The 16,203-nt window shown below is 37.1% G+C and overlaps 1 protein-coding gene across 1 annotated transcript in view; it reads right to left on the reverse strand.

Annotated features, from left to right (window-relative positions):
• EYA1 (EYA transcriptional coactivator and phosphatase 1) overlaps positions 1–16,203 on the reverse strand; it is a 97,776-nt gene that overhangs the window by 25,430 nt on the left and 56,143 nt on the right. Inside the window, exon 12 of the mRNA XM_074893928.1 lies at positions 12,606–12,695. Within this exon, the coding sequence (XP_074750029.1) occupies positions 12,606–12,695 (90 nt within the window). The remainder of the gene's footprint in view (positions 1–12,605; positions 12,696–16,203) is intronic.

A 16,203-nucleotide genomic window follows, 5' to 3' on the forward strand; every position in this document is an offset into this window, starting at 1 on the left:
ACTTGCTTTATGGACAAGATATACACAATCACAAGTAACTTGTTTTGGAACAGCAGTACTTAGAGAAGCAAGACTGATTTACTGTTGTTCTGATTTCTTCTTTTTCAATGAGTTACCCCATCATTTTGTAAACATAATTTGTCACCAACACCAGCCAGAGTTCTCTGTAACTACTTTTGGCCTTTCTTTCAGATCTGTTATCCCTGCTGAGAGAATCTACTAAAGAAGAATTTTTCATACTGACACCAACTGTAGTCTTGCTGTGAATAACCACATTCCCATAAAAATCATTCCATTTATTGCAAAGTTGTTGGCAGACCATAGGAATAATAGTCAACTCAGGAAACCTTTTATCCTGAAATCACACAGCTTAACCCTTTACATGACTATATGAAGCTTATACAAAGCTATATTACCACACTGCTGATCTAATGCTTTAGTAAAAGCATTTTTGTTGTTGGCAAGTTTTTTCAATTATTTTTTCATAGTACTTTTTTTAACTAAAAAGAAAGAAAAAAAAGACTGAATTGGAATCAATCAAGCAGTATTCAGGTTTTTTTCTTAATATACAATGCTGTATATAAAATTATAGACTCTTTCCCAATACATGAAATAATACATTAGCATAGACGCTTGAGTGTGGTTTTGATTATAAACTAAAAATTTACAGTCATATGAAATATTTTTTCCTCTCTATTTTTTCCTACTTTCTTATGGCAAGGAAAGATGTATGAATTTACAGTATAATGGAACAATTAGAAAAAAAAGTGTTTGCTTTATGATTTTTTGCGGAAGATACTTCTGTTAGTCATTATATTTGCCTTGTTAAACACCAGACTAGTGGATATTAGATTCAGGAAAGAGACATTAGCTTTGTTAGTCAGTCCTCCTGACAGTTTGGGAGTCAGAGGTTGCTTGTATTCAAATTTCTGTCCAAATTTATTAAAGTGATGGAACAAAAAAAGTTGGTGTGTATTTTCATTGTCTTTTTTGTTCTGTTCATCAACCATTATTTTTATGTAATTATGGCTTGATTTATGCTTTATTCACTTGACCAAGGCCATAATGGGAGTTTTGGACTTGTAAATTCACCTTTAAGAAAGACATACACATTTTGTTCCAATAAATGAATTGAAATATTTGACTTCTATTTTAAAACCTATCAGTCAGAGAAAATTCTTAAAAACTCTTTCTTGAGTTATAACTGCTGCTACAGTTGGCTCTCCCCCTTGCCTACCAACGTTAGGGAAGGAGTTATTCCCCTGTGTATCCATACTTCACATTTGCAATTCAAGTTACACAAATATGCAGAAAAAAAAGAGGAGATCCTTCAACCGATTGAAATGATTTTCCACAGTTCAGAAAGGATCATTTGCTTAGATATAGCTGGTCTTTACTGTGGCAATAATATTTCAGCTGAGCTCAGGACTCATGTGGGTAGTCTGTACCCTGCTGTCAATGAACACGTAAGAACTACCATCTCCCAACTGCATAGTACTGCAGGTAATGTTCAGAAAGTGCCTGGACTGCCCTGTTCCGACTGGACAAGGATCTTGGAAAAAAAAAATAAAACAAATACTCCATTCCTTCAATACCTCATTGTTTCTTTTGTTAAGCTTTTCATTTACATTTTTTAAAATCCTCATTAAATCCTCATGCTTCAACAGCACACATTAAGATCGCTTTAGTCAACTACAGAATTACCCAGCTTCTTGACTATATCTAAAGACAAATTTAAAAAATACAATTAACAGCAGTCAAGTTTTACTTTAAAACACTGAAAAATAAAAGTGATACTGCAATGAGTAAAGGGAATAATCCCCTCCCCCTTTCTTTAAAGTTTCATTAGACCATTGAACTGGATGAAATTCAGATAGAGGCCTTATTGTAACCACACTGAAACAGTAGAAATCTCCCGAGACCATGAAACTCAAACATTTTGGGAACCAACTTCAAGCACTCCTTTCGTGCTTTTAAAACAAAATGAATGAAAGACACTTCTTAATTTTTCTTCCTGTAGCAACATTTTAATATGATTCCTACAAAAACCCAAGCACAAACAGATGTTTAAAATACATGTGCATGCATATTTTCTTAGAATTTAAACTACAATCGTAGCAGTCACATGTAACCACACCAGCACAAAATTAAGCCTAGGCTGAAGAGGTTGATAGAAACTACCTACCATGCATACTGCTAAGATGCTTACGCTGTAATTTCAAATCTCTGTATTACGTGAGGATTGGCTAATGTGACAGGGCTCTCATCCTGCAAAATGGTATGTAAGGATGACACTTAGTTTTGCCTAGATTTCCTAAAATAAAAGGTATGTAATTTTGAGAGACTAATTCACTTAAAACACCAACCTGGATCATGCAGATCTGAGGTATACAGTTTAAGAGGTTTATGGTTAAAGACAGTATACCCAAATCAACAAGAAGAGAATTTTATTAAAGATGACTATTATATTTTCTTCCATTTATCTTCTGGGTTTTGCATTATAAGAGTCCGGTGAGGAAAAAAAAAAATTGTTTGCCTCAAAGTGGTGGAATCAGCACAAAATAACTGCATTACATGAACAGAAAGGGTGGGCTGGGAAAGATATTTGAGTGTAAATTAATGTTGATCTTAGCTGGAATAACTTGCACTCTTCAGCACTTGCAGCTGCACCAGGGACTTGACTGGCTGTATGAGATTTTACACATCTGTCAGCTTAATCAGAGACCAAAACAAAAAATCTACTACTCAGGAATGTTATTTCAATTTGTGAAACTTTTTAGATTTTTAGGTTATAAACTGATAATGGATTACTTAGGAAACTTATGAATCTGTTATGAATGAGTCATAACTACAGTATTGACATTTGTAGTGTTAGATAGGCTTTTGCTCAGTGATATTCATAATATTTAAAGAAAATGTAAAAAACATGCTGGTCATATCAGTTTCATGAAATACTAAAAGCCAAAGAGAAGCCTCTCTATGCAAGGGTAAATGGAAAGCAATACATTAATTAATAGCAACATTAACTGCTTTTACCATTAGTTTCAACTATTTATTCATTCATTTGGCATCCCTGTTCTATTATTTCAGACTTCTGGGATAATTTAAATAACAAAAAGACCCTATTCAAATCTGAAATGACAATTCTGGCACTAAGAGGCCTTCAGAATGAATCACATCATCACCTAGTTTTGGACCTAACATGCTGAACCATAAAGCAGTGTATCACATCTGTGCTTAGGGTCCAATCTGCATTGGCAGAAGAGCTCTGTGGCATGTATCAGAGACTTTTCAACTCCTCAAAAGAAAAAATTCATGAAGGGCAGGTGTTTATATGTGTCAGCAATATAACATAAACCAGTGTTTTGAAATCTGCTAATGGATTGACAGCAAAAGCATGAAAATAGACTTCAAACTTCTCAGTCCGTTAAATTTCTTCATTTCCATCAAGCCTTAGACAGGTTTTTAGAACAACTATGTTGTTTCACTATTGGTTCTAAGACAATTTTCAAAGCAGTGTCTCAATGTCATTCATTATATAGCAATTTTTATGTTACTCTTCAGAGCCTGCCACTGCAGCACAACGTTAAGGTTTCTGTTGCAATTAAAGCTGCCATACCTGGGGTAGATCCATGATTTCAGTAACAGACCCTGTCTATAAGCTGCTTTGATGCAGATATTACAATGAGTTTCAGATACCTTGCTGCCCTTCAATACACTATCTCCTCTACTGGCCGATCCTTAAATCTGATATTTCAGGCTCTGCAGAACCTAGCTGTAATGGGCAGGTACAATTGTTACCATAAAAAGCATGCCAGCATTTGGTATTTTATTTCCTAGGAATGGGACAAGAACTTCTGTCACTGGAAGGAACACCTCTGAATGTGCAATTTGGGAGAGTATGTAGACAAAACGTTAAGGGTACCATCTTGGATATGGGTTTAATACAACTAAAAGTTAGCTTGCTGTCTATCACAGACCTTTTTTCACTAGCATGTATGCCACTGACAAATGGGATGCCATCCAGAGGGACCTTGACAGGCTTGAGGAGTAGGCCAATGTGAACCTCATGAAGTTCACTAAAGCCAAGTGCAAGGTCCTGCACTTAGATTGGGACAATCACCTGTATTAGTACAGGCTGGGTGAATTGATTGAGAGCAGCCTGCAGAGAAGGACTTGGGGATACTAGTGGATAAAAAAATTGGACATGAGCCAGCAATGTGTGCTCGCAGCCCAGAAAAACAATAATATCCTAGGCTGAATAAAAAGCATGGCCAGCAGGTTGAAGGAGGTGACTCTTCTTCTCTACTCTGCTCCCATGAGACCCCACCTGGAGTACTGTATCCAGCTCTGGGGTCCCCAGCAAAAGAAAGACATGGACCTGTTGGTGCTGGTCCAGAGGAGGGTCACAAAAATGGTCAGAGGGATGGAACACCTCCTGTAAGCACAGGCTGAGAGAGTTGGGGTTGTTCAGCCTGAAGAAGAGAAGGCTCTGGGGAAACTCTACTGTGGCTTTTCAGTATATAAAGGGAGCTTATAAGATGGGGACAGACTTTTTACCAAGGCCTGTAACAATAGGACAAGGGGTAAGGAATAATGGTTTTAAACTGAAAGAGGGTAGATTTAGATTAGATACAAGGAAGAAATTCTTTACAACGAGGTGGTGAGACACTGGAACAGGTTGCCCAAAGAAGTTGTGCATGCCCCATTATTGGAAGTGTTCAGAGTCAGGTTGGATAGGATTTTGATTTAGCAAAAGATGTCCCTGCCCATGGCAGGGGGGTTGGACTGAATGATCTTTAAAGGTCCCTTCCAACCCAAGCCATTCTATGATTCTATGAAATACTATACTGGCTGATTTGTGTGTCAGTGTACTTCACAGAGCATGCCTGGCTACTCTTTAGTTCATTTGTACTACAGCAAAATCAAGGCATCTCAATCAGAAGCCCCAGTACCAAACAGTAGGCTACATGGAGTTCATACTGGTTACCAGCTCACAAGTACAGACAGCTGAAACACTGCAATGACTAGTGATGACTGATGCCTTTCTGCTCTAAATGTTGGGATGCTTTTTTAACCTGTGTTTTTAAAAAATGGACTTGAAATGTATGAATAATTCAAACTGGAACAGTTACAACTTACCAAAATAATCCAAAATAAAAAACAATAGAAAACAAATTAACAAATACACTCAAAAACTGGAAAGTTTTCTTGGATGACTATTTGCAATGTTTTTGTGTCAGCAGAGACAGCATTTATGCGAGGATCCTCCTGAGGAGTGAGACATTAACGAGACAAAGCTGAAGCATTGTTAGAAAGCCAACTACAACTGCACACAATAACAAATACTACAATTACCTGACTCGGCTATCCCTTTTCCCTCTTGAATACTTTATGACAGAATTGTCATCCTTGTATCTGTAGATACCACCCTTATCACCATCAGCATCCCTATCTGTAGATGAGGACACTAAGGCACAGTGATCAGGAATTACAAAGTAGTGGCAGCCACAAAAAGGGACCTCGTGTCACTTCACTCTACACAAATACGTATGTAAAAATCATGCACTAGACAACTGATTAGTACATAATGCCAGCAAAGGCTTATCCTGTAAATGTTCAGAGCTTGGAGCATGGCTTCAGACACAAAATGATCTTGATCTGATTTTTTCATTGAAGAGAAGTCGAGCGAGCTTTGCTCTTTGGTGATTCTGCTTTCACAATCCTCCTTCTCCACTTGCTCAACCTGCCTGGCTATGTCTCTGCAGCTCCCCCAATTCCCATCACTGACTGTGGACCTCTGCACAACTTTAAGTTTAAATCTAGACAACATCACACCTATCATGCCTGCTCAAAGCTGGCTCTCCAACATTTCCACAAGGTGTGAGAGAATAAATGATGGACTTCCACACTGCTAACAGTGGCCAGTCTGCTCTCCCAGCTTGCTCTGGAGCTTGCTCAAAGCCTGCACTTACGGGCTGGCTTGCATCCAAGCAGTTCACTTGTTAGATTACTTGACTCTAGGGCCAGATGTGCTAAAATGCTTTCAGAAAGAGAAGCATTTTACCCTACGGTGGTCATGGTTCTTTGAGATGTGCAGTAACCTGCACACAAAAAGTCTGCTGAATGTTATTATTCAATAATGTGTATTATCATAATGCCCACAATCCCAAATCATGCTTCAGAGTGCTACTGTGCTAAAAGTTACCAGTCTGCGTCTGTGGCATATTAAAGTATCAAGGTCTGAGGGGAAATAGTTTCCCTTTCTCCTTCAGATTAAAGAAACAGAACATATGGCTGTATTGCTTCAAAGGCATTCCTACAGGGCACTGTGTGGCACGCTGGGGACATCACTGTGTGCACGGTCACTGAAGGACCGGGGAGGAAAGTCACTTAGTCTCCTGTGGTGTTACCGAGACCTACAAAGGAGAAAATTCTCAGGTTGATGAAAAGAAGAATATATGTCCCTGTCATGAAGAAAAGGTCTCCTTGAGGCCTAGAAGTGATTTATATGGTGCATTTGCTTCCAGCAGCAGGGAGGCAGCATAGTTTCACCTGTAAGAATTGAAGGCAAAGGCCAAAGAGGGACTAACATTGGAGAAGTTTTGCTCTGTGATCAGGCTTCTTGGTTGCTATGCTGGGGTTTTGTTGTTCCCTTTCTTAGGACTGACCTCTCACTACGATCTCCCTGGAGCACCTCTTCTTGGAGCAATCCTTTTAGTGCCTGGTGTTAGTACAGAAGGTATCACCATCTGCTGTAGTGCCACAAGTCTGTGTTGCAATGAGGGCCTTAGAGGTCGTTTACATTTCTTTAGGGAACGGAAGGGCTCTGAATACTGCTGGGTGTCAGACAATCCAGTCACACTTCAAGTAGTAAAAGCTGCCCTCCACACAGCCTTGAGCTTGAAAAGGAATATGAGGGAGAGGTAGTGTTGATAAATACTGATAGTCCGATGACTGGGAGCTACAAACAAGGAGAGCAGGCACATCCACATAGTGAATTGTGCAGGAAGCAATCCACAAAGGGCAGTTTTCATAAAAAATACCTGGCAGTTAATTTCTCCCTTTCAACTTCTAGATCTGAGTAAATCTAAGCTAGCAGTTACAGACTTGTAGGAGTCCTGGAAGGATTTATTGCCATATGGGTGGAGGGAAGAGGTTTACAGGGCAAACACAGAGCATGAGAGTGCAGGGATGTAAATGCTGTTTATTGTTTGCTTTAAACTGTCAAAAGATGCATCTATGTAAGTCTGTATCTCAACGCTTCATAAGAGCCTAGTTCCCATATGTGTAAAGTGTAGGATTTGTAAAATGTTTCTATATTAATCTAACTTTATTCAATGAAGCGAAGAGGCAGGAGAGTTACAGCAACACAGACGGCTGCTCTTTGCCACTCCTCGGCGTGGGAGGACCGTCTGACCTTGTTGGCGGCAGGCGGGCGGGACAGAGGAGCAAAGGTGCTACCCAGTAGCCGGGGGTGGGAAGCAAAGCACCGTGGCCCCCGCCGGCCCGGGCTGCTGCTCCAGCCAGCCGTGGTTACAGAGAGAGCTGCAGCTTACGGAAATCACATGTAACTAACACAGCCAGCTTTCCAGAGGGGTCTGTGTATAGTAATATGCTAATACGATGCCTTAAAAGTTCATTAATCTGAAGTAATACCATACTTGTAATCACAAAGCACTTATGCAGCTCTTTTTGACACACAGAAGAGACTATGTTCTGAATTTCCATCAGGAACACATTAATATACATCCAGGTGGATTTTAAGTAAGAATCTGAGGAGAAATTAATCAAGGTCAGTATTTCTAATCATTGAACATAACTAACTTTCTTTTTTTCCCCCCCCCCCCCAAAGAACCAAAGTTACTGCTTTATAATAACATCTGACAGCATTCCCTCTTCTTTTATCATTAAGAGAAATACATCAACTAACACAGCTGAAAAACTCATACCATACTGCCATTCATTATAAATTACTCCCATACACATATCATCACTTTGCATATAGAGACTCCACAAACAAAGCTGAATTGTGAAGCCAGAAGTGTGAATTATATATCCTTCACTGATGGCAGAAAAATGAATGCTAATTATTATTACTGTGCCCTTATGCATCATTGCATTTTTAGGAGGTGTCAAAATTAATTTTTTTATAGTATCATAATACTATATACAATTTGAGCCCACATCAAAAACCTGAAATGAACAAACAGAAATAAAAATAAAAGAAAAAATTAAATAAACTTCAAATTAATTTTAATTACTTCAATAGAGTTCAACACATACCAAAAAAACCCAAAAAGTGTCTTATTTACAAAAAACTGTTCAGTAAGATTTAAAAAGAAAAAAAAGGCTTCATAAGTCACATTTTCAGCTTCAGTAAGTATCTCTAAAGGAACAGATCTAATGAGATGGTACCATTTTAGAATAGTGTTTACAAAGCGCTGAATTAACTTTTTAAAATAAGATGTTCATAATCATTCACTATCAGCAATTATTCCTTTAACATATCTAGCTATAATGTGCACCTGATATGCCAAAGAAATGAACAAACTAATCTTTTAAGAGGTCAGTATAAATATGTAAATAGATACAGTCTTTAAAGATGCAGATAGGTAGATGTCACATTTCAGTCCTATCATCAAGTTGCTAATTTCTCTAAAACACTGGAGCATACATCCTAAAATATCTAATATGTGTAATTGCTCCATACATACCATTAAAATATTATACCTTATTATCCCTATCACAACATAATAAGCATGTAAAAATCACACATTCTTTCCTGATGAGGTAACTCTAGTTCTCTTGAGAGCAGTACATCAATGTATTTATTCCCTCCTGCACACAATTAAAATTCTACTATAGAGCAGAGTATAAGATATATAAATGAAAATTTTCAATACTGAAAACCTAAACTTCCTATTTTGAAGCCCAAATACAGATTTTGGAATCTAAATTTTGAGAACACTGCACTATTTTCTAATTTTTGACCTAACATGCTTCTATAATTTCATTATGAAATTACTATTAATGCAAGAAATCATTGCTTATAATCGTACTTAGATCAAATTATACATTAGTACACATCAATATTTTCCTTTTAGTATGTTAAAAAATTTGTCATACCACTTTAACATGCTGTTTAAGAAACGGTCCTTCAAGATCTGAAATTATTTGCTATTATATTGATTTGAAATTAATGACTCCAGATAAATCTGTGCAAAGTGAAGGAAATAAGCCACCTCTTCTTCTCAGAGCAATAAACTAAGAACTAGTACAAACTGAAGGTGCAGTAAGTAATTGTAAATCTAAGTGCAGCTTACTCATTCATAAACAGAATACTGACTTCAGAGCTTGATGGTGAGTTCTGACTGAATTTTTTCATTGAGTTGAAAAATGCCAATTACAAACACTATTATTATTATTTATTATTATTGTTGTTATTGTTATTATTGTTGTTGCTATTATTACATAAAGAGCAACATATCGGAAATTAGATGATTCATTTACCTGGCTGCATCCCGTAATAAATTAGGATGGGTAAACTAGTTTGCAGCTGATACACACTGGCATTAATTCACTGTATACAGATTAAAAAATGACTGCTGAAGTTTAGAATTTAACCTAATAACATTAAATAAATCTCTAGGTTGAGCTTTGACAAGCCAGTTATGTCATACACAAATCAAGCAGTGCTGCAACTCTGCCCTTTGCATTCAAAATGTTAAATCAGTCTTCAGCAAGACGACAAAATACTTTCCCACTAACTTGGATGACAAGAGAGCTGTTCTGATTATAGCTTTCTGGAACGCGTCAGATGAAAAGAAGATTTTTATTAAAAAACATTAACTTGTGGTATCTGGAAAAATGTGCACCATAGACCAAAGTTATGACAGATTATTGCCTGCCCGTAAACCCAGCCTCTCTATATGCCAGGAAGGGTTCCCTCTCAGCCTGGGTGAGCTGGAGAGCATCAGCTTTCAGGTTCCCGCTTTGAATTATGCCTAGACCCAAAGACATGTCTACATTGTGAGTTAGACATGTTCCAAATCCAGCTTTGCCTGTTTTCATACTATCTCTGGGCAACGATGCCCAAGCTCTGTGGCTCGCTGGCATGTTGCCTACAAAATTCTCAATTCCTAAGAGCCCAGATGCTTATGCACATGAATTGGAAAGCTTAGGCCTGAGCAGGGTCGCCACTAGATCTTCCAGACTCAGTCCTTCATCAGCAAGAACAGATGCCTTAAGCCTGAGACACAGCCAAGCCAAACTGCCCACAGTTTTCATGGAAGCCTGTCAAGTTGTAGGGCAGCCTGAACTTTCAAGACACCAAGTAAGGACTTTCAGTTTCTGAGATGGATGCAAGAAATCTGCCCTGAGGTCGCAGGCCTTGGGAACCAGGCAGGCCCTGCTAATAACGGTGATGCTCACAACAACGACAAACGGTGGCTCCAGGAGGACACATTCCTTCAAAAACACCATGTGTCTGCGACAAGTTTCAAAAAACCTGACATTTCTGGTGAACTGAAAGCCTCAGTCTGTGGCCAGGTCTAGTCCTTACATGCTGCTGCCCACAAAGTACAGGCTCTCTTATGCCCCTTCCCTGTGTACTTCTCTGAAGACTTTTCTATGACAATCCACAAGCACAAACCCACTCCTCTGCACCCTGAACATGCTCTTCACTCCCTTGGACAGGGCATGATCTTTCAGATCAGAGTTCGTGTTCCTCAGAAATAAGGACTTAGAGCTCATGTACAAGGACATGAACACAACTGCTCACTCCTAAGTGCTTCTGTGTATGAAGAAGAGAGACTAGGGTATAGACACAGACTATTACACTCGAGTTCAGAGATGCAAGATGAACTGGTTCGTTATGGGGGAAATGTGAAGAACCAAGTTCATCCACTGAGCTCCTCTGCTTCTGTGAACCACCTGGATCAGTATTTTTTTCATACATAGCTTTGAAGTTCTTCAGTGAATAAACTGCTGTGCTGTACCATTAAGGCTGTAACATGCCAATTAGCAGAAAATATTCTACTATCCCTAAGATGCAGTTGATTAACTTCCATTAAAGTCAGTGATTCTAACAATCATGTATGAAGAAGTAGCTACAAGTGCACTAAGTATCTGGCTACGCACAGCAAATGAAAACACACTGAACTTTATTGAATATGCTGGTAAGATACAGTAGTACTTTCTCTTTCTGCTCTGGATAAAATGAAACAGATTTGAAAAATAACTAGCATTGTTATACTTTTCTACAAATCTGAAAAATCGCAACTCACTGATGGTGTTTCTTATATCCAAACAATCATATCTTTACATACAGCTACCTTAATGAAACAAAACACTACTTCAAAATTTAAAGAAATCATCTATTTTATTGTAAGTATAAAAAATAAATACTCCACTAAGGAATGGAAGAAAAATAAAGCACATTTAAATAATTTCATTACATTCTAGGATGCCAAATCATCTGTGAGTGGTTTCTTTTTAGATGAAAAGAAATCAAAATATAGGACAGATGTTGGACAAACCACATTTGAGGTCTATCACACACACTGGCATTTTTCAAATGATTTTGGCTCATCTATTAAATAAGGTGTATTTTGCTTGATTTTGAAAAGGGAAACATCAGGAAATATTTAAAGGCCAATTGCTGCCAATTAACTTTGATCAGCAAAAGTTGCATTTGAATCTTTTAGATTCTTTTGCCTGTCTGGAATAACACACTATTCTAAAATCTAGCAAAACAACAACTTGATGATTAATGTGTGTTGGCAGCCCCACCACAAGCTTGCTTAACAGTTGGATTTTAAATAAACAGCTGTCTTCATTATGATGGGAAAGAAATCTGACTGTTTTCATGTTTTTGTGTTATTAAAATATGATCAGAAATTGCTTTTTTCCCTTTCAAGATGAAACAGCCAGGCATTATGGTGACAGCCTCTTTCAGCAGTTTGGATAGTTTTAGAATGATCTCACAAGTGTCGCCAAACCATAGCCTACGTAGGCTGAAAAAGCCCTTGGCATGATGACGCTAGCTCCTTGCCTCATGCCACAGGGGAGACGCATGTGCAGCAGAGAAACCCCAGCACGTAACAAACTGTACCTGCCGCCGGGGAAGGCAGAGGACTCCCAGTAATAGGCCACTGAGACGGACAGTGTACACAAAATTAGTTATTGCCCTTGGTGTTAAGGTAATACTTGCCCACAGCGGGAGGTGAGAAATCTGTACCCAGCCATTAATTGTTTATAGAAGCTGAAGTTTAATATTTAATGGCCTGTGCAGACTATTGAATTCTAATGTTTATAGATGCTTTTGGTGTATCCACTTCTAAAACTTGTCTACTGTGGTCATAAATACTAAGACCTGTGAGGACAAAACTCTAACATTTAAACAATTGTAACCTTTGAATGCCAGTGCAGACATTTAGTGTAGATATTACTATATATCCTAATGACTAAATTATTCAGCTATTTTCTAAATATTTCCATATTAAAACTGTGAAACCAAAAATAACTGTCAAGCCATCTAACAACAAATGAAAAAAGACAAATATTAAATCACCTCTATGTGTTTTAAAAGAACGAACACTTACTTCTAAATCATTAAAGAATAGATGCGTGTCTGCCAAATTGAAGATCATCTCTTCCATTCGGAGTCCAAGAGACACTGAAGTAGGTGGATCCTTAAAGAAGAAATTAAGCAAATACACTATCAATACTGTGTCTAACATACATGCCAGAATACAGATGGGAGGAACTGATTTTCAAGAGAGATTATTTGACGTATTAAATGCAACATCTGCTTCTTCAGTTTAACTTCAGTAAGTCTCTAATCCTGTACTATAAGACTTACCAGCAACCTTCAAATATATGACTTTAACTCGAATGATACCCTAATTCTGCAGCGGGACCTCTGTGGTCATCCTTGCCTGGCATGGGCTCTCCGCCCTCCATGCAGAAAGGGAAAATGCATTTCACCTAAAACTTCTCCAGATTTTACAACTGTTTACAAGTTTTATGATCAACCAAGGGCATGATAATGCTAGTGTTACTCAAAACAAACTCTCACTGGTCACAAGAATTCGGTCCTGGGAATACCTAGTGACTTTAAAGAAAATCACTGTTAATGTTTTATTTGCAAATAGCAATTATATTTAAAACCACTCCTTGATTCTCCACAAAACCATGCTGTAATTACGCTTTCAGTTTGGCCCACCCATGCAGGGTGAACAAATCTATTGTTTGTTATTAATACGTAACACACTTTAACTTCTCTACAGAAATTACCATAACAACTTATTCCTTACTGAGCTAATAAACTCAAAAAGCATGTTCAGCATTGTGGTTACCAAATGCATTACAGATGTTTGTCTTGTTTTCATTTTTTTCATGTTTTATATATTTTCAATCTGAAAAATCGAAAAGAAAGCCTAATATATACATTTGATATAGAGTTTCTCATTCATAATGCCAAGTATATCCAAGCATACAGAAGCATGAGTTTGAAAGAACGTTATATTATCTCATGACACCCTCTATTAACAATGTTAGTTTGTTAGGAATTATATTTTAAATAGAACTGCAGAAGTGACAACCCATATTTTAGTTAAAATAAGTTAATATTCTAAACCTGATGACAACTCAAAGTTAAAAACCAAGAGATGCAGTCCCTAGTTTCTTTTTCCACCTCTCAATCAAATTAATAGGTGTTTCAACATGATCTCTGAACTTTCAAACATTTTTCTATAACTACTGGTTAAAAGGCAAAATGTGTCAGTAGCAAAGAGTTGGAAAAGAATGGTGATTTGGCAGCCTGTTTACCTTCTGGAGATGCCAAAACCCAAGTAAAACTAACCAGAAAAATATTTTGGAAAGAAGCATTTAGAAACAAAGCTACATAGAACAAACAGAACATCTATTCTTGAACTCACATACATCGAGAATAAGTAAGTTTTCTAGTATCAAAAAAAAAGCTCTTATAAATGGGAAAGAAATATTGCATCATGCTATTTTGATGAACTTTGCCCTTAAAAATAAGCCTCCTATTTAAACTGGCACAGCCAAAAAAAGAATATTTGGCTTCTTAATTCAAATGGAAATACTTCAAAATATGAACAAAAGTATTCTCTCTCTCTGTTTTAATATTGTGCTCTTTGTAGATCTACATCTACCTTTATTTTACTTTTGTAGGCATGCGAGGTGGAAATTAGGTGATATTTTTGTCTCCAGTTAGGCCTGAGGCTACTCCTCCCTCTGTCATTCCTGCTTATCTTTGTGCCCAGTTACCACCCCACCATCCTTCATAGCTCATCAGCCTTTTTTTTTTTAAACCAGACAAGGATTTCTGTTGTGTCTGAGCACTAACAGAAGTCACCCCACAGAAGTCTCTGCTCTAGTGATTAAAAGGAGTTAGATGGACTAAGGGTCTCAGCTGCAAATGAAGATCACCAGCTACATTTTGATTATCAACTGCTAATATAACAGTGTAGAACTAATCCCATTCTGAGCTTCCATCCATAAACAGGAAAATCATTTTGAAAAGCAGAATAAAAGGGCAGACAGAGCATGATATCGGTTATGAATGCATATGGTTAATTTTAAACAAATGACTGAATATATATTTTAAGTTTCACTCTACATGACTTAAACATTTTTATTAAACTTTTTATCACACTTCTGAGTCTGAAAAAATGGCTTTTTGTAAAGCTTTCTGTGAACCATTTCACTCCAAGGTATTTTTTAAATGGCAGAAAAAACAGAATGGGGATTTTTCTAAAGTAATACTAAAATAATGCCATTTATTAGGTTAATTTAATTAGGAGAAAAACAAATAAGAAAATCATTGTCACCTACTGAAAATGTCAGATTAAATACCATAAAAGCTAAGAGAAGAAACAAAACAGGTTGCTTTTCAAAGAAACCTTAATTCATTGATTAAACACAATCTTTTTCTACAGAAAGTTCCACTTAGTATAAAAACTGTGTTAGGCTGAAGCTCTGGATACCCACATATTTTAACAGAAGCAAAAGCCTTATGTGCATTAGGGTTCTAAATATCTGTGTAGTCACAATCTTCCAACTGCTCTAGTAAAAAGCACAAGAGCCTTGATTTAAGGCACTGCAGTAGATTAAACTCTGATGTCAGACATTACAGTGGGGGCTGAAAACTTGAAAAAAGGCTAGAATAAGGTTTTTTTAAAAAAATCCCATACCAAATGGTCTTTTGCAATTTTAAGCCACTAATTGCTAACTAATTATTGTGAGGTGTCACACAATGAGGAAGAAGGCTAACAATCTCTTCTTGTTGATTGGGATTTGCAGGTTCAGTTGGAGTGTCTTTTCAGGTATGGTCAAAATCAGGTACAAATCTCTGAGGGAGGTACAGTTTAGCTGAAGAAAAGAAATACCAATGTCAAACTGCTTAAGCAGGCCTCTTGTTTTGAATACTGGTATTGGAGCCAAAACATTGTCTGTATGTCATTTCTAAATTCTACCCACTTGATTTCTTTGTTTTGTCGAGAAACAAGAAGCTGAAAAACAGGAAAGTTCACTTTGGGTACAAGGCTTATTTTCCACTTAAGCCTACAGGTCACAAATGAAGGGTTAAGTGAAACCAGGCTTTGTTTTTCTCAATCTCTAAAATATATTAAACCACATTAAAATAGCTTATAATTTAAAGGAAAATTCCTTTAAAGCCTCTGAATATAAATGTTTTCACAGAGAATGGAAATGTATGCAAAGACCACAGCATTCTAGTGCCAATAGTGAGACGTATTTCCACCTGCTCCGAGATTCTAAAGAAGTGCTCTAACTTTTTCCAAATTCCAAAACTTAATCAGTTGACATCTGGCTCAAATCATAAGTTTTGAGGTGTTAGAAGCCCTAATGTCAATTAAAGTAACTGATAACTTTATATTTGATCGATAGATATCTCACTGTACATATTAAAAAAAAAATCCAAAAGCAAATGGAAATGTTTTGTTTTGTTTCTTTTTCTTCTCTTCTGGAAGGACAAATCATATTCCTATACTATTTTCATACATTCCCATGAAATTCACAAAATTCAAATCATCCTTAAATAAAAATGTAGCAGTTTATACCATGATTACGCAAACTGAAAAACAAAGGTTTTACTTTATTCTGGCAAAGCTGAAGGACAAAAACAGGGAGAAAGCAGAGCACAATAGCAGC

This window comes from Strix uralensis, chromosome 1 (genome assembly GCF_047716275.1).
Source record: "Strix uralensis isolate ZFMK-TIS-50842 chromosome 1, bStrUra1, whole genome shotgun sequence".
Classification (NCBI taxonomy): Eukaryota; Metazoa; Chordata; class Aves; order Strigiformes; family Strigidae; genus Strix; species Strix uralensis.